Raw genomic sequence first — 19,631 nt, forward strand, 5'->3', positions numbered from 1 at the left:
AAATTCAAAAGAACTTGGATATTGGCAAATAGAGGCTGGACTGGAGTCTATTTTTACAAAAAACTTGTGTATATATTTTCATGGTTAATGCATGTATACTGTAGTATAATAGTTATGTTTGTATAGTTAAATGTGGTAAGGAATAAGAAATGGGTTGAAAAATGAAACCATCTTTTTGGAATTATGATGGTTCATATCTTTATTAAGGAGGGAGATGTGAGAATGGATGTTTTTTAAATAGTTTGGGGAATATTGTGTCATTCAGTAAAGAAGGCTGGGTGTCTGTGTGTGTTTTAATTAAGTTGGGCAGGGAGTTGATAAGACTCAAGATTATCTGGGTTTTTGGAAACCATGAAAAGGTTAAAGGTGTTAATTTTGAGGTACAAGTAAATAGGTTAGTTCTAACATATGCATTTTTAGATAAGTTGAGAGGTTGTTTGAATTTCAAATGGGAAACGGGTAACAAGGAAAATGTTTGCATCTTGCAGGAGTCCATAGGTAAATAGTACCAGGGATATTATATTTTTATTGACCCAAAAGCAAAGACAAGATGGTAACATGGAAAATCTTATATTTGGACGGGTTTGAATTTCAAAGGGGTATGAGAGCAATGGGATTGAGATGAAACGGGAAAAGAGCATATTAGAGTTACTGTGGATAGATTTTTTTTAAGCTATTGAGCTGGATAGCTGTCGAGCCATTAAGTTAGAGATTGCTGGAGCTGTTTGGGCTGTTGAGAAGTCTTGGGCTGCAGCATGCAATTTTATTCGAAGTGAATTCCATAGCAAAATGGAAAAGGGTAGAGGTCAAGTGGTACACCCCTAATTAAGCTACAGCAGTCTGTCTTGTGTGACATCACTGGACTCCATATTAAAATATCTATAAGGGAGTGTTGCCTGGAAAGTGCTTACTTGTGGGTTTGATCAAGAAGAGAATTTTGGGGAATGTTTTGTAAGGCCAACCTTATTGTGTAACTGTAATCTTGTGTACTTAAATTTCCTTTTTTTTTGTTAATAAAACTTTTACTTTTAATTTTTAAAAACCCAGAAGTGTTACTGGACCTCTTACTGTTGAGATTGGTACGTCTTTTTGTTATTAGAATACAAAAAATAGGTTGTGGCCCATAAGCCAAATTTCCCTCTGGGATTTGGTTTGCGCAGCAATTAACACCAGCTGTGGTCATAACACGAAGGACTGACCCAGTTCTCCATCTGGTACAGCCTGCCAAAAGAGATCCAATTGGATCAGGGGACAAATTTCATGTCCCATGTGTTTCGGGAGGTTGTCCACAGCCTGGGAATAACACAGCTAAGGTCATTGGCCTACCACCCACAAACTCCAGGGGCATTACAGAGGTATCTCCAGACCTTAAAAACTATGATTCGGACCGATTGCCTAGAATTCCCTCAAGACTGGGATGAGGGCTTAGGGTTTCCTGCTGTTCGCCACAAGGGACTCCTCTATCGAGTTCACAGGCTACAGCCCACTTGAATTATTTTATAGACATGAGGTACAAGGTCCCCTGAAACTATTAAAAGAAAAAGAAAGTTTCTAGAGCTCAGGGAGGGCACCTCAATGCTGGAGTATGTATCCACGTTCCATGATGAACTCTTTCATGCCTGTGTTGTGGCCTAGGAATATGTAAAAGTCTCCCAGCAAATCATGAAAAAGCAGGCACCCAGGCCCGCTGAGACGGGATCTCTCCAGCCAGGAGAACAGCTCTTACTGCTGCTGTCGCTGACAATTATCTTTTCAGGGCCAATTTTAGAAGTCTCTATCAGGTGCCCAAAAGGATCAGTGAGATAAATGATCTAATCCACACCCTGACCAGACAAAGAAGCACCGTTTATGCCACATTAATATGCTAAAGAAATATCACAGCCGAGAGCCTAGTCAACCAGTAAGTGTTTGCCAGAGGGTTAAGATAGCAGAGGACAGCCAGGGAGAGACAGGGGAAGAGAGGTGCAGAATTCACAGGTCAAACCCCCGATTAATAGCCTGGCAAACGCATAAATTCTGGAAAATTTAAATGCCCTATTAACCTAACTGACAAGAGAGCAGCAGAAAGATATAGCATCCCTGCTCTGGGAATTTAAAGAAATCTGTAAGGATCAACTGGGACATACCTCACTGACAAACCACCACGTGGACTTCGGAATATCCCACCGATAAAATAAAATCCCTATTGACTGAGCCCCAATAATTTGGCTCAGGTCAGACAAGAAATCAATTACATGCTAGACAATGATTTAATCAAGCCCAGCCAGAGCAGTCCCAAAACCAGATGGATCACAACCGCTCTGCAACGACTATCAGAAGATAAATGCAGTGACCTAAACCCATTCATAAATTGGGTCACTCTGCCTAACTCAGTAAAATTGACCTTCTGAAAGGGTACCCATGACCCCCAGGGTGTGAGGAATCTCGGTTTTTGTCACCCCAGATGGCCTATACCAGTACAAGTTCATGCCCTTCGACCTTAAAATGCCCCTGCAACCTTTCAGAGGTTGACAAGCCAAGTAATAGCTGGATTAACCAACTGTGCAGTATACCTGGACGATTTGTTAATTTACAGTGATAGCTGGAAGGGCCATTTAGACCACATGGAGGCAGTGTTCCAGGGCCTAAGGAGGGCTAATCTTGTAGTAAACTTAGCCAAAAGTAAGTTTGCTAAGGCAAAGATAACTCACATGGAGGATGTGGTGGGACAAGGTCAAATGCTATCCCAGGAAGCGAAAATATGTGCCCTAGTCGATTTTCCCATTCCCAAAACAAAGAGAGAAATCCTGCAATTCCCGGGAATGTGCGGTTTCTATTGAAAGTTTGCCCCAAACCTTAACACTCTAGCCGCCGCACTAACCAATTTACTAAAGAAAATCACCAAGGTAACATAAACGGAGCATTCCAAAGGCTACTGAGAAATTAAAAACCATCCTAACAAACAAACCCATGCTAACTGCCCCAAATGTGAGTAAATATTTTAGAATAGGTAGCAATGTAAAGTAAGAGCAGTCCTACTCCGGGAATATGATTCCAGAATTGAACACCGATTGGCTATTTTTCCAAAAAGCAACAAACATCAGAAAAAGTACTCTACAGTTGCAAAAGAAACGTTGGGCCTTTTGTTAGCTCTGCAGCATTTCGAGGTTTATGTTAGCAATGGGCACCGAGAGATCCTAATATAAACAGACGATAGCCTCTTAAAGCTCCTGAATTACTGTTTGAATGATAGCATGTATGTGCATGTTTTCTCTTGCTTCAAACGAAAGCAAAAAAAGTAATCAAAATCCCATTTATTTCCATGTGGCGGAGGTGTGTTACACCCAGTGTATTATGAACTTTCAGTCAATACTGTTAAGAGCTATACACAAACAAGCTATTAAAATGGCTGATGAAAATCATTTTCATTAAGTTAAATCTTTAACATTTGAGCTACAGTCAATATCAAGTCTAAGGCAAATACCTAATTAAATATGTATCTTCACAGCCATCTGGGGAATTCACACATTTCTTTGTTTAAGGATGGGCCAACATATAAGAACTACAGAAGTTCCAGACTACCCGACTGCCTATTTCATACTGATCAAAAGGGAGGATTGAAACTCAGTTTATGGCAGACAGAGCTGAATGGCTCCTATCATTGTCCCATTGAATCATGATAGCTTTCCCATCCAAACTAGACTGGGTGAACCTCAGGTGTGTTTTCCCAGACCACAGGATGTGAAATCAACATAAACACCATCCCTTATTTGGAAAAGGACTTGAACTTTTGAAAAGCCATATGGGGGAGGCCATGTTTTGGTCTGCTTTTAAAAATCAGCTAAGAGTTGCTTGCAATTAGTCATCAGTCATCATTGGTCAGAACGCCAGACCTTGAACTAACTGCAAGTCATCAAGCAGCCAAGGTAATTAACAGCAAATCTTGAAAACACAAGATCCCAGAGAGACCTGTTCCAGTTTAAATTTTGCCTGAGAACGAACCACCTAGCTATACGACTAGAAGAAAGCTTGCAACCTGCTGCGAGCTCTTCGCTTTACAAGACCCTTCCTTCAAATTTAAAGCATCAAGGCCATCCAAAAAATGACAGGCCTGCCACATAGGAGACCAGAGATCATAAACCAGAAACTGAGATACCTGCAATCTGTAAAAGTGCATGACCTTTATCTGTATCTAATCTTTGCGTGCATTGATGTGAGAGAGAACAGGTGTGTCTGAAGTTGCATTTAATTTGGGGCAAGTGTGTGAGAATAAATAAACTTTTATTTAAAATCACAAAAGCTTGCAGCTGAATTATTTAATTTGAATACACACTCCAAGGTTAGGAAAACACACACCTCTTTCTATACAAAACTTACTGATCATGGGCGCTAAGACAGCACATTAATTCCGCCCATGGCATGGGGGAAACTAGAACTAGGGGATATATATTAAGAATAAGAGGTCTACCTTTTAAGACGCGAGCTGAGGAGCATTTTTTTCTTCCTGAAGGTCATTAGTCTGCAGAACTCTCTTCTCCACAAAGCTGTAGAGGCTGGGTCATTTTAGTTATTCAAGGCTGAGTTAGATATATTTTTAAATAGACAAGGGAATCAAGGCATATGGGGGGCAGACAGGAAGGTGAAGTTGAGACCACAATCAGATCACCCATGATCTTATCGAACAGCGGAACAGGCTCGAAGGGCCAAATGGCCTGCTCCTGCTCCTAAGTGTTATGTTCCTATGTCCTGTCCTATGTTCTCATAAACAAATCCATACTTCATAGTAAACTAGAAGTTTTGAGTCTTTACAAACTTAGATTTTATGTAGTAAATTTCTAATCATCCCTGTGCTTGAAAACTTGCAACAAGCTTCACATTAAACTGCTGTCTCGGAAATCTACGCTTTCAGTTGTTTTTACCAGGAGACCTGATGCTGACAAGAAAACATTTATTATTGCTGAAAAAAAAAGAGGCTTGCTATCGAAGCTTTTCGTCTTGCACTCATCAGGACAGATTTCAAGAATTCCAATTGTAAAGGGAACAACAATTTATACTGCATGAGCAGAGAAAGCTGATTGGTTGGCAAGCGGACTCTGCTTAGTAGAGGAGTTCCATGGAGAAGGCACCAGGGAACAGTTACCTGCCAAGCTTTTGTTTAAATTCAAACCAGGCAGGTTGACTCTGATGGGTCAAGGCATTGCCCTGGGAAATGAACCAGGGAATGGATGTCCCCCAAACTTTTGTTTAGTTGAAAAAGGCAAAATGTGAGGAATACTCCTTCTGTTTACAAAGGAATCACATCTAATGTTGGACACTATGCTTTGAGTTTTGCAAGCACGGGTTGGTTGGGTACGGTCAGTACTTTGCCTGTTGCAAACGGTCGAAGGGGCATGCTGTGTGACACGATCCACCAGTCATTGGGACGTACGGCCTACATACCTGGCATCACAGCAGCACTGAAATTCATATACCACATTACTCATGTGTGATAGGCAGAATGCCTTTTTGGCTTGATGACAGCACCCTGTTAGTGGAGAATACCACTTGTGTTGCTACTGCATAGTAGCAACATGAAACAGCTAACTTCACCTGTTGCTCAAATTTTTGAGGCACTTTATCCTTCCAGGGTAATCTGAGGTAGACTGGGCACTTTTCAGGACCAAAAGTGGCAGCTTTAGGCCCATTCATAAGTTTGCGCAATATACAGCAAGTGATGATCTGACTGAGGTAGCCATTATCCCGCAGGATGGCTTTGATGCGCCCTATCACAGCATCAATCAGGCCCTATTTATGAGGTTGCCAATAAGGCCAATCTTATAGTGCGTGGAACTGTAGGAATCCCAATACATATTTTGACCAATGAAGGTAGACTTGTGGGAGACAGTAGTAGAGAACCCGTTGGGAGGTTTCTCAACTGGCATATCGAGGAAAGAGAGCTCATTTGGCTGCTCCATTTCAAAGGTGAATTTCAGAACAGGATGGAGCCTATTAAGGTGTATAAGGAAATTCTTACATGCAGCTGCAGATTCATGTGCAGAAAATATATCATCTACATATTGGAAACATGCAAGGGGTAGGAGGTTAGGTGTCACTCCATCAAAAAAGTGTTTCTTGTGGAATCCGACAAAGGTGTTTGCAAGAGCTAGAGGGAGTCCCTTTGCAAGAACTGGGCCTAGAGGGGATTCCATGGCAACACCACCTCTTTGGGCATACATGGTGTCGTTAAAACTGAACTCAACTGCACAAGTTGCTGAGTTCATAAGTTCAATGAATACAGATCGAGACAATGACGGCATATCTAGATCGCCATGATATAGTGACGCAGGCAAATGTCTATGGCTTCCCTGAGCAGTGCATTGGTGAGTAGGCTAGCAATATCAAACAAGCACATGGACAAGGCATTGCTATCCATGTGCAAGTCCTTTATGGTCTTCACAAAGTTGAAGGTAACCATCACCAGGTATGTGTAAAACTTGCTCAAAAGTGGTTGCAGCAACTCCCCCAACCATTTGGCCAATTAATATTGGGCAGAACCAGTCATAGATAAGATAGAGTGTAAAGGGACATCACTTTTGGGCAGCCCATACATACACGGACGCAGTGAGCCGTGTGGGCGAATCCCATCATATATACCATCCAGCAGCTCATTACTTACACAAGTCCAACAAACATTTATTGTAATTTCAAAGCATATTCCTTCTAGTTTTCCTGAATTCTCAATTATGCTGCTTAGAACGAATCTAATAAATTATTATTTTCTGTTAAGATTGGAAAAACATTTTGCATCTGTGATTAGACTTCAATAGATCAGTGCAAATTATTCCACCAACAAAATCATTACTCAAATTCCCAAGGGAAAGGCTTGGATTTGCATAGTATCTTATCACAGACTGACAGGAAAAGACCCAGCTGGTCCATCAAATCGGTCTCACACATGATTAGCTGGAACATGATATCAAGACACTTCCTAACTCTCTCAACCCCAGCCATGTAATCTCCTGGGAGACAGAAAAAAACACAGAAAACAACCCCAAGGCCATTAAAGGAAAAATAAACTTCAGAAATTCCTCTCTGATGACCTCAGGTGATTGAAATCTGTCCAGGAGATCACATTAATCGTGCATATGTTAACTGCTAATCCACTTATCTTATATATGTCATTCCTACTCCAATCAAGTATCAGTCCAGTTCCGTCTTGAAGATATCTCTCTTTACTTAATAGAGAGAGACCTTCAAGGGAACTTCCTTACTTTCCTACTCACAAGAGCTGCAGAAATGAGGTAATAATTTACACCATTTTGCTGGATTTCAGGGACCATACCTCAAAAGGTTAGAGCAGACAAATTGGAAGAACCCCCACAGAAACCCCAATGAGCTACATTACTTTCAAATGCAGTGGCTGTTCTGATGCAGGCAAATGCAGCAACAATTTTGCACACCGAAGACAGTGCTAAAGATGCTGCTTCCAAATGGCTGCATGAAAGAAGGCACCTTTCAGGGTAATGCTTGGCCTTGAGAAATAATTATTGGATAACTGTGACCGTCTTAAGTCAAAAGATGGCACAGAATTTTTTAAAAGCCATTCAGTTCACAAAGTCCACATACAACTTGCCCAAGCATGGATTGTACTCATTCAAACAAGAGTATGTTCTGAGGGAAGCCTCTATAATATTTGTTCTCATTCCTGAAGATCCAGGAATCTCCAGAATAAGTTGTTACTGAGCGTTATAGTTCCAAAGCATCATGAATAGAATGAAGATCGAAAAAAGCACTGATGTGAGTTAAACCTCTAGTGCTGCTCACTGACAGAACCAGAGCTGATTGTCACGACGCTAAATGTAAGACCACAATGATAGAGGAAGTTTTATCCTTTACAAACCTTTAATCCGCATCCTTTACAATCTAGGCTAACACATCAGTGCAGCACTCCCTGAATGCTGTGCTGATGCAGTCTTCAGGTGAGACATTAAACCAAGGCCCTGTCTGCTGTCTCAAGTGGATGCAAAACATGCCATGCCACGGTCAAAAGAAGAACAGCAAGAGAGGTCTACCACTGCCATGGCCAACATTTATCCCTCAGTCAGTACCTAAAATAGATGATCTGGTCATTTATTTCATTCCTGTTTGTTGGAGCTTACTGTCCAAAAACTGACTGCCACGTTTCCAACAATAGTCGCCATGCTTCAAAAGTACTTCATTTGCTGCAAAGCTCTTTAGGACGTCCAAAGGTCATCAAAGGTGCTATATAAATGCAAGTTTATGCTTCGATCTAGTTATGGGGATGGCTCACGGGTGATCAAAAGTATTTGGTGCAAAGAAAGTATTCTCAGTCTAATAGGTTCTGTTTAATGAATGTTAAATACCCATTACTTGATGGTAATAAGGTGAACAGATGTTGGGTGTTGATTTGTTAATGATGCTCAATTGTATATAAGAAAGAGGCAGCCAACACAGGCTGCCTGGTATGTTAGAGGGGAGGAGTTAACTCTGTGGTGAGCAATAAAACTCTACTTAAGCATCCTAGTCTCTGTGTATCCTTCACATCCAAGCTTGGGAGTTAGCCAACATTGGTAGCAGAGGACAGTTGGTTGAAAGTGAAGATTGGAGATGGAGCTTTACTTCCAGACAGAAGGTTAGAATTGCAGTTATTTTCTTTAGTGAGAAGATTGTAATTGAAGACATTGGAACAGCAAAGAACGCTTTGCGGCAGATCTTACTCCGGGCAGGAAGTGAGAGTGCCAGAGCCATCCCTTGCTTTCTTTTTGGCAGAGATGTAACCCATGTCCATGCCTTAACCTCATTTTTCCATTGATCATACGGTTCTGTTTCACAGATCAGTGGTGGAAAATCTTATCCTGTCATTTTAGACCTGGTTTCAGTAATCTTTATTCAGAGTCTCCAATTGAATTCCCTGGAAATGTAAGGTTCAGTTTTTGAGACAACACATGACATCAAAGGTATGGGAGGTAAGGAGGATGATACCGACCAATCAGAAGGAATTGTATTAGTTACCAAAAGCTTTAGCCCAGTAATGAGTATCCTAGTCACAGATTCTTTAATTGCACAGTTCTAGACTGAGAGTGTATGTTCAACAGTGTATGAAGTGGACTGGCTAAACTGTTACATAGATTCTTTAAGGAAGGAAGACTGGAGTAAAGTCAAAGAATATAGCAGTTCTACTTGTTTCAGATTTGGTGGTGGTAGCATATTAAAATCACTAAAAAGAATAGTAATTCTGTGTAAAACAGCAGGGGTAAATCACTTTATCAGTACTGATGCTGTATCGAGTGAAATACCTTTACTGTTAAGTAAATGAGCCTTCAATGAAAAAGGCCCAAATGAAGTTAGACATGGAGCTTGATAAGGCTTTTGTCTTTGGAAAATATGTAGATTTGCAATTCTCAGTCAGGATATTATTGTAATCCTTTAGGGCCTGTCATCTCTAAATAGAAACATAGAAAATAGGAGCGCGAGTAGGTAATTCGGCCCTTCGAGCCTGCTCCGCCATTCATGATCATGGCTGATCTTCCATCTCCACGCTGTACTCCTCTGCTCTCCCCATACCCCCTGACACCTTTAGAGTCCAGAAATCCATTCATTTCCTCCTTAAATATATTCAGTGACTTGGCCTCCACAACCTTCCGTGGTAGAGAATTCCATAGGTTCACCATCCTCTGAGTGAAGAAGTTTCTCCTCATATCAGTCCTAAATGGTCTACCCCATATCCTGAGACTGACCCCTTGTTCTAGGCCCCCCAGCCAGAGAAAATATCATCCCTGCATCCAGTCTTTCCATCCCTGTCAGAATTTTATATGCTTCAATGAGATCGCCACTCATTCTCCTAAAATCCAGTGAATACAGGCCTAGTCAGCCCAATCTCCTCATACGACAATCCTGCCATCCCAGGAATCAGTCTGGTGAACCTTCGCTGCATTCCCTGACAAGTATATCCTTTCTTAGGCAAGGAGACCAAAACTGCACACAATATTCCAGGTGTGGTCTCACCATGGCCCTGTACAGCTGCAGTAAGACATCCTTGCTCTTGTCTGCAAGTCCTCTCGCAATGAAGGCCAATATACCATTTGTCTTCTTAACTGCTTGCTGCACCTGCATACTTGCTTTCAGTGACCGGTGTACAAGGACACCCAGGTCCCTTTGTACAGCAACATTTCCCAATCTATCACCATTTAAATAATACTCTGCCATTCTGTTTTTCCTACCAAAGTGGATAACTTCACACTTATCCACGTTATACTGCATCTGCCATATATTTGCCCACACACTCAACCTGTCTAAATTGGCTTGAAGCCTCTTAACACCCTCCTCATCACTCACATTCCCATCAAGTTTCCTGTAATCAGCAAACTTGGAAATATTACATTTGGTTCCCTCATCCAAATCATTGATATATATTGCGAATAGCTGGGGCCCAAGCACTGATCCCTGCGGTACCCCACTAATCACTGCCTGCCACTCTGAAAACGACCCATTTATTCCTACTTCGTTTCCTATCTGTTAACTAATTCTCAATCCATGCCAATATATTACCCCCAATCCCATGCTTTAATTTTACACACTAACCTCTTGTGTGGGACTTGCTCAAAAGCTTTCTGAAAATCCAAATTCACCAAGTTCACTGGTCCGCCCTCATCTATTCTGCTAGTTACGTCCTCCAAGAATTCCAGTTGATTTGTCAAACATGATTTCCCTTTCATAAATCCATGTTGACTTTGTCTAATCCTGTTGATATTTTCTAAGTGTCCTGTTACCTTCATAATAGACTCTAGCATTTTCCCAGTTAGACTAACTGGTCTGTAATTCGCTGTTTCCTCCCTCCCTCCTTTTTTAAATACTGGGGTTACATTTACCACCCTTCAATCTGCCGGGACTGTTCCAGAATCTACAGAATTTTGGAAGATGGCATCCACTATTTCCATGGCCACCACCTTTAGTACCCTGGGATGTAGATTATCAGGCCCTGGGGATTTATCAGCTTTCAATTCCATTAATTTCTCCAACACTACTGTTTCAGTAATACTAATTTCCTTCAATTCCTCCTTCTCACTAGACCCTTGGTTCCCTAGTATTTCTGGGAAGTTATTTGTGTCTCCCTCTGTGAAGACAGAACTAAAGTGGTTGTTTAATTTCTCTACTATTTCCTTGTTTTCTATTTTAAATTCTCCTGTTTCAGACTGTAAGGGACGTACATTTGTCTTCACTAATCTTAGAAGTTTTTACAGTCTGCTTTTATGTTCCTTGCAAGTTTACTCTCATACTCTATTTTTCCTCTCTCAATCAATCTCTTAGTCCTCCTGTTAATAGCAGCTGGGGATAAGGATTTAAGAAAGAAGCAAATTATTACTAAACTATATTGACAATTTGCGCATCCCTCTGGCCATAGGTTGAAGATTCTGTTAGAGGATGAAGAATACACTAGACTGGTCGAGGATATTAGCGACAAGTGTGATATTTGTAAAAAGTACAGGAGAATGCCGTCATGACCAGTAGTAAGTCTTCCGTTGGTAAGAGATTTTAATGAAACCACAGTCATGGATCTCAAAGTACAGGATAAAAGAAATATTTTTCTTCTCCATTTTAGACATAGCTGCTAGATTTAGTTTGTCAATGGTAATTTATAGCAAAGATAAGAAGTAATTATTGGTAAAATAATAGAAAGATGTGTAGGAACAGGGATGGGAGCAACAGCTAAATTCTTAACGGACAACGGAGGAAAATTTGCCAATGAGGAATTCAGGGTCATGTGCAAAAATTTGAATATTGTGAAAATGTATACTGCAGCAGAAAGCCTGTTTAGTATTGGGTTATGATTGACGAAATGCTCTGAAAAATTTTGGCATGCCAACTAAATTGTAAATGGTCGACTGCTTTAGCATAGGCAGTTCATGCAAAAAACACACTTCAGATGATTGGTGGGGCCACAGCCCCTATCAATTAGTTTATGGCAGGAATCCAAAGATACCGTCAATAATCCGGGACCGTCTCCAGGCTTTGGAGGGGACAACCATTAGTTCCATTTTTGTGGAACATTTGAATGCTATGCATTCAGAGAGAAAAACATTTAAGGCAGAGGCTTCAGAAAAAATCAGGAGAGCTTTGAGGTAACAAATCAGACCATCAGAAATGAATTTTAAGCCCAGGAATATGGCATATTATAAGAGAAGGGCAGAAAGAATGGAGAGGCCCAGGAAAAGTTATAGGCATTGATGGCAAAACAATAATCTTGCAACATGGTAACCAAACTGTTATTTCCACATGGCTTACTGGCACCGATTACACACTGATGTAACCTAAACAGATGATGGAAACAAAAGGTTCACTAAGCCAGGCCTGTACAAACAACACATTGTGGTGGTAACACACTGACTGAGTAGGCCAAGTGATAGTGAAGATCAGGATAGGGCCTTATCACAAAGATCAACCACCAAAAGTTGGAACTAGGGCGGCATATATGCCAGAAGGGGCTAGTGAGTGGAGAGAAGCCACCAGGAAAGGCCACAGGGAAATCCAAAAACTGGCTGAATGTACAGGACAAGGGGAAGAATATCAGATCTGTGGATTAGGAGAAGGAAATAAAAATGTGGAAAGCCAGGAAATGTAGTGAGTTCAGACTGTGGTCCTACTGGTGATCACAGCCAAGGAAAAGGTCAAGATCTTGAGAGGAAGTCAAGTCACAGGAGACACAGTTCAAGTAGTAGCAGTCCATAAAGGGACAGGCGATCTAGTAGGGGGCATACTTTAACTAGAGCAAGGACCACAGGAAAGGCGAGGAGTGACACAAGTAGGAGCCCTTACAATAGAGAAGCTCTAGTAGCTACTGACAAGTTAGATGGTAAATTGGTAAAGGATGCAAAACAAAAAGAACTTGACAATGGGAGAGAGTTTGACGTTTACACGGAGGTGCCGAAGGACAACCAGCATTGTCCCATTGATGGATATGTACAGAGAAAGTACTTCCCAATAGGACATATGAAACTAAGGCTAGACTGGTGGCTCAGGGATTCGAAGAACAACTGGGCAACTAGGAGGTTAGAGCAAATTTCCCAACAGCAAGAAAAGCAAGTTTAAGGATTTTCCTAGCACTTCTAGCATCATATTCATGGGAATGTAAATCCATTGACATCAAAGCAGCATTTTTGTAAGGGGAACAATTTCAAACCAAAGTATTTTAAAACCTCCAAAAGAAGCTGGAGATGTAGAGGGGAAATTATGGAGGTTAAATAAGCGTGCTTACTGGCTAAACGATGCATCCAGGGTTTGGTATTTTTCAGTTAGGTCTGTCCTATTAAAAGCTGGTTGTGTTCAGCTAAAAGTAGATCCAGCTGCATATTGTGGAGGAAGGCTGGCAGGCGGCATCTTATTGCACGTAGATTTCCTATGGGGAGGATCTGCGACATTTGAGAAATTTGTAATAGATAAAATTATGAAGGAATTGAAAATCTGAAGTCCAACTTCTGGAGCTTTAAGTACATAGGATTGGACATTAGGCAGAGGTGGGAATAGCCTTGACTCAACACTCTTACCGAGAGAATGTTAACAGGATCCTGATAAATCGGGCTAGGTCCTCGCAAAAGACTGCAACTAAGGAAACTCTTTCGAGTTATCAACAGTCACAGATTGCAACTCTTTCGAGTACAATCACAGTTCTTGGTTTCCGGGAGTGGGACATGAACCCACAACCCTCTGATTCAAAGGCGAGGGTGCTATGAACTGAGCCACAGCTGACACCTCTCTGCAACTAGGGAAGAAGCAGATCAGATAGGAAGCTTAATTGGGCAATTAAACAGGTTATGCACGCAAACTAGACCGGATGCATGCTATGGTGTCTTAGAATTGAGCACTATACTGAAATATGCTACTGTTGGGGAAGTGCTAAAAGAAAATAAATCATTGAAGAAATTAAGTTTAGAGGAACATATGATCAAATTTCCAAACCGGAGTGACCCAGAAGGGATAAAATTAGTTATTTTTATTGATGCCTCACATGCTAATCTTCCTGGTGGTCATTAAAGTACAGCAGGGCTCATTATATTTTTAGTGGGAAGAAACGATAAATGTTGCCCATTAGCTTGGGAATCGAAGAAGATAAAGAGAGTAGTTAAAAGCACCTTAGCTGCAGAGACACTTATGCTGCTAGAGGCGACAGGTATGGTTATGTCTTTATCAAATATTTTAAAGGAACTCCTATATAAGGGGCAGCTGAGGAAAAATGTGCCCATAGAATGCTACATAGATAATCGTTCGCTCTGGGGCAATTCCATTCAACAGAGTGTCGCAGAAAAGAGGTTGAGGATCGATCTCGTAAGTATAAAAGAGATGTTAGAAAGGAAGGAAATTTCCAAAACTGAATGGGATGACGCAAGTCACCAGTTATCTAATTGTTTCACAAAAGGAACTGCTTGTCCAAAGAAATTATTAAATATCCTCGAAGAGGGACGCCTTGTATTAGAATGGATTGTAACAACATGGAAATTTTCATGTGATCTTTTTTTTCTTTTAAGTAAAAGGGGAATTTAGATTATGTCAGAGTGATGGTATAGTAAGATAACTTGATATTTTCATTTTGTATGACTTTTTTATGCATATCAATTGAATTTTAAAAAAAACAGGGGAATGTTAGCATCTAATGGGTTCTGTTTGATGAATGTTAAATATCCAGTACTTGATGGTAATAAGGAACAGGTGCTGGCTGTTGATTTGTTAATGATACTCCATTTGTATATAAGGAAGAGTCAGCTAACACAGGTTGTCTGGTATGTTAGAAGTCAGCTCTGTAGTGAGCAATAGAACTCTCTGCTTAAACATCCTACTCTCTGTATCCTTCACATCCAGGTTTGGGAGTTAGCCAACACCCAGGGCAGTACTAAACCATTGATTTAAATGCAAGATGCCCTATATGGGGTTATTTTTTAAGTATACAATTGATTGACAGCTCTACTTGAGTTTAAGAGGTAGATTTTTAATTTCCTTTGTCAATCTTAAAAGGGTTTATGAGCTGGTTTGCTTCAAGTCAGCAGCTCTGAAGCTAGGCAAGGGGCTCTACGATATGGTAACAATGAACAAACAACCATAGAAGATTACCATCAGGGCCCTTCAGCTAATTTTAATTTAAGGATGCAGTAAGAGCATGGAGTCCAGTAGCTTTAGTGTGCCAGAAGCAAATGCAGTGCTTTTGACAGTGGATTTTTAACCTAATTTTTACCATATAAATTCCAAGTGTCCAAACCAACTAGCATGAGTGAGTGTGGTACAACCTACATGAGTCTACGGATTTTGAAGTTGGGAAAACAAGGGAAAGAATTGGCAGAATCCCTAGATTTAATGTTGGGGGCTGTTAAGCCCCACAAGGAGATGTTCCTTCCTCCTATCAGTAGGAAAGGATCTGTTAGTGAAACAAAGGTGTGGCTGGAGATGGCCATGAGATCAACAACAGGGGGTTGGTGCCATGCTCGTCAATTCAATGTAGAAAGTAGTTTAATCATGTAAGCAAGTTGGGAAAGCCAAGTACAGGGGCATATTTGGCTACATGCTGATGATGCTCCAATACTCTCCTCACACAAACTTATCTTGAAGGATACACCCATCTCCCCTGCCGCTCCCAGTCTATGCTCATCTTCACATGCCCATCTGTCCATTCACACTGCTAACACTCGCCCTCATCTTTATTCAATGTCATGCCTCTCCCTCAATTACCATTAACAATTGTTCTCTCTATTCATTCAATACTTGCCATTACTCTCACTTATGGGTCCCTTCATTCCATACTTGCAAAAGGAGAGAGCACAGGACAGGAGGAAGAGGCAGAAAACCAAATGTGGCCCTCCAGCCAACGCGCAACTAAAAACTGCACAGGAGGCAGTAGTGGACATCAACAGAGTTTCAACATGCCTGGGTGTCGGAGATGGGGACGTTCCAGCTATGGGGTGCTATTAAATACCAAACAGCCATGTGGCATACAACACTCGTGCATCTGGACTTGATGTCAGCTGCAAGCAAAATATGATAGGAAATTCAGCCTCCCAGTGCAGTTTGGAAGCTAATTTAAATATGCTAATCAGGTGCCCACCTTTCAATGGCAGGTCACTTGCAAGGGACACTATCCTCCAATGTAAAAATGGCAATGGGCTCTTACACAGCAGGTTGGGTAGGCGTTCCCCATTTTTAAGTTTCAACCAACCTTCTCCCTCCTGTTTTGAGTGGGTGGTTGGGGGAGAGGGGAGCGGAGGTGGAGAGGGATTAATAAATATCTAGGTCTTATCTCTGATTCAGGTCAACACACCCCACACCTACCTATCAACAAATGGTAAGCTGCAGCATCATGTCCCCAAAGTGAACTACTAAAAGCTAAAATTTCTCATATAGCAAAAAAATGTGGATGAGTGGGCTTGAATAACACTGTTCACCTGCTGTTAATTTTCTGTTGATTTGCACCTGGCAAAGAGGAAATGGATGAAGCAAAAATTGGGGGTGAGGGAGGAAATGGGGGTAGATGCTTATTAAATATACCCAGGAAGGCCAGATTTCAATTTTTGGGAAATCCATTCCTTGAAACTGAAGCTCATAGCTAATACTGAACTATAAGAAATGCTTCATTTTTATAATGGTTTGGCTTCATACACAGGATGTATTTACTGACATTACAACAGTGAGTAATGCTTGAAAAGTACTTCATTAGCTGTAAAGCACTTTGGAGCATCCTGAGGTTATGAACAACACTATATAAATGCAAGTCGTTCTTTCTAACAGTCCAAAAAGGGCAACTGCAGAACTTAAAATAATTTTGTTCACCACATATTATTGTTTAATAAAATCACTCAAATAAATTACCTAAGAGAGAAGTTCATATAATTTACCTGTAATTGAACAGTAAACTATGTGTGGAGCAACCTCCTGTATGTGTCTATATCCCAGACCCATTTCTGCTAGTTTTCCAGGAACATAATTTTCCATCAGCACATCACAAACAGATGCCAGCTGTAGGGTACAAATCAAAGGCATGTTTTGTAATTTATTACAGATTTTATCTATTAAAAACCACACACATTACATTGGAATAATGATGGAGAGAAACACATTTGAAATAAATACTAAAGGAACTGCATGTCATCAGTTTTTAACCTCTAAACCACTGGTCTGTGCTAATAGTAAAAAGCTGGGTTTGAGGTTTAACAATTTTCATATTTCTTTCCCTTTCTTTCAGAGATTGCATGTCCGCTGTTTAATAATAAACCACAGCTAAGAGTAGGTTTGTCACATATATAAATCAGGATAGTAGACGCAGAATGTCAAACTGAGAACAAAGCTGGGATGACTTACAACTCTCAGAATTAGATTAGAGTTTACCGCTGATAATTCAAAGCTCTTTACTTTGAATTAATGGATCCTAAAATGCAGCTTGCGCTAAAAAAGCCTCCAGTCCATTTTAATCTAATGCTTAAGTCAAATTACTAGATAATTCAAACTTCTTTGCACAAAAAGAAAACAATTTGAATATTGAGTGGACTGTGTCACGTTAAATTTATCCAATACCTTGGTGAATTTAGCTCCAAAATTTAGCGCTCTAACTATTCCAGTGCTATTAAATGGTGAAACAGTGACTGGGGCAATACTGGACAGGGCCAAAGTGCCTGGAACATCAGCAATTTAGTTACCCTTAACAAATTACAGGAAAACTCTCAACCTGGAAATAAAATAAATCCCCATATATTTTCACTAGCACAATGTTATCACAATTCATACAGATCTAAAACAATGTCGTCCAATAGAAATTACTGACTGGCCACAGGCAAAACTACAGTGACGCGATTTAAGCCATATGCATTACTTTTAGGAGAAAATACCTTGTACACAATACAAGTAAGTATTTTCCAATGTATACTCATTTAATAATCATCCACCACCATTTACTATGCGATTCACTACTACTAATCACTATATGCAGCCATTCTCTTTCACCAACTTTGGATTTCTGACATGAATTTATAACACAGCACATCTGAGTGCTACTTCTAGACTCTTGTCCAGCAGTTGTAAGCAGTACTTGAACTTCATCAGTGTGATTGCTGAGAACTTTAACTCATATAACCAGACAGGTCAGGCGCTCAGTGATGGTAGAATAATGGTAATGTTTCTGTACTAATAATCCAGACTCATGCTCTGGGGACACAAGTTGAAATCCCACCACAGCAGCTGGTGGAATTTAAATTCAATTAATAAATATGGAATTAAAAGCTAGTCTCAGTAATGGTGATCATAAAACTAACAGATTGTCATAAAAACACATCTAGCTCACTAATGTCCTTTAGGGAAGGAAATCTGCCCTCCTTACCAGCTCTGGCGTACATGTGACTGCAGATCCACAACAATGTGGTTGGTCCTTAACTGCCCTCTGATATGACCTAGCAAGCCATTCATTGCACCAAACCACTTCAGAAAAGTCAAAGGATAAAACCGGACAGACCACCCAACATCGACCAATGTACTGGATACAACATTGCAAGGGTGTGCCAAAGTCCTCCTTACTAACATCTGGGAACCTGTGCCAAAATTGGGAGAGCAGTCCTTTAGTTTAGTCAAGCAACAACCTGACACAGTCCTACTTACTGAATCATATCTTACAGCCAATGTCCCAGATTCCTTCATCACCAACCCTGGGCATTTCCTGTCTCACTGGCAGGAGGCGCAGTAGTACACAGTCAGGAGGGTGGTGCCCTGCAAGTCCTCAACATTCACTCTGGATCCCATGAAGTTTCAGGTCAAACAGGACAAGGGAACCTTCTACTGATTACCACCTATTGCCCTCCCTCAGCTAATGAATCAGTACTCCTCTATGTTGAACACCTCTTTGAAGAAGCACCGAGGGTACTCAGGGCGCACAATGTGCATCACCAAGAGTAGCTCGGTCACACGACTACTATCTGAACTGGCTCAATCCTGATGGGCATATCTGCCATGTAGGGCCTATGGCAGGTAGTGAGGGAAGCAGAAAGAGGGAAAAACCTGCTTACCTCAAATCTCACAAATCTACCTGTCGGAGATGCATTTGTCCATGACAGTATTGTTGGGAGTGACCACCACACAGTTCTTGTGGAGACAAAGTACCATTTCACGTGTTCTGTGACACTACCAATGTGATAAATAGGATAACTCCAGAACAGGTGTAGCAACACAAAACTGGGCATCCATGGGGTGCTGTAGGCCATCATCAGCAGCAGGTTGAATTCAACCACAATCTGGTACCTCATAGTCTAGCAAATCCCTCACTCTACCATTACTATGAAGCCAGAGAATCAACCCTGGTTCCGTGAGGAGTGCAAGAGAGAAATCCAGGAGCAGCACCAGGCATACCTAAAAATGAGATGCCAACCTGGTGAAGCTTTGATTCAGAAACAGAGCACATCAAAGCTATCCTGCAGGACAATGGCTATCTTGATCAAATCACTGTTCACTGTGTATTGTGCAAACTCACAAATGGGCCAAAGGCCATCACTTTCAAACCTGAAAAGTGCCCGGTCTACCTCAAATTACCCTGGAAAGGCAAAGTATCTCAAAATTTTGAACAAGTTAAGCACGCTGTTTCACACTGCTACTATGCAGTGGCTATGCATGTGGCATTTTTAACTAGGCTGCCGCCA

General features: G+C 41.0%; 1 protein-coding gene across 5 annotated transcripts in view; it reads right to left on the bottom strand.

Moving 5' to 3' along the window:
* The window catches only part of sugct (succinyl-CoA:glutarate-CoA transferase), a 596,483-nt gene that overhangs the window by 519,792 nt on the left and 57,060 nt on the right, over positions 1-19,631 (bottom strand). For all 5 annotated transcript variants that reach the window (XM_078540132.1, XM_078540128.1, XM_078540131.1 and 2 more), the window contains exon 6: positions 16,851-16,971. In XM_078540132.1, coding sequence (XP_078396258.1) covers positions 16,851-16,971 — 121 coding nt within the window. The remainder of the gene's footprint in view (positions 1-16,850; positions 16,972-19,631) is intronic.

Source organism: Cetorhinus maximus, chromosome 4, assembly GCF_964194155.1.
Source record: "Cetorhinus maximus chromosome 4, sCetMax3.hap1.1, whole genome shotgun sequence".
Lineage (NCBI taxonomy): Eukaryota > Metazoa > Chordata > Chondrichthyes > Lamniformes > Cetorhinidae > Cetorhinus > Cetorhinus maximus.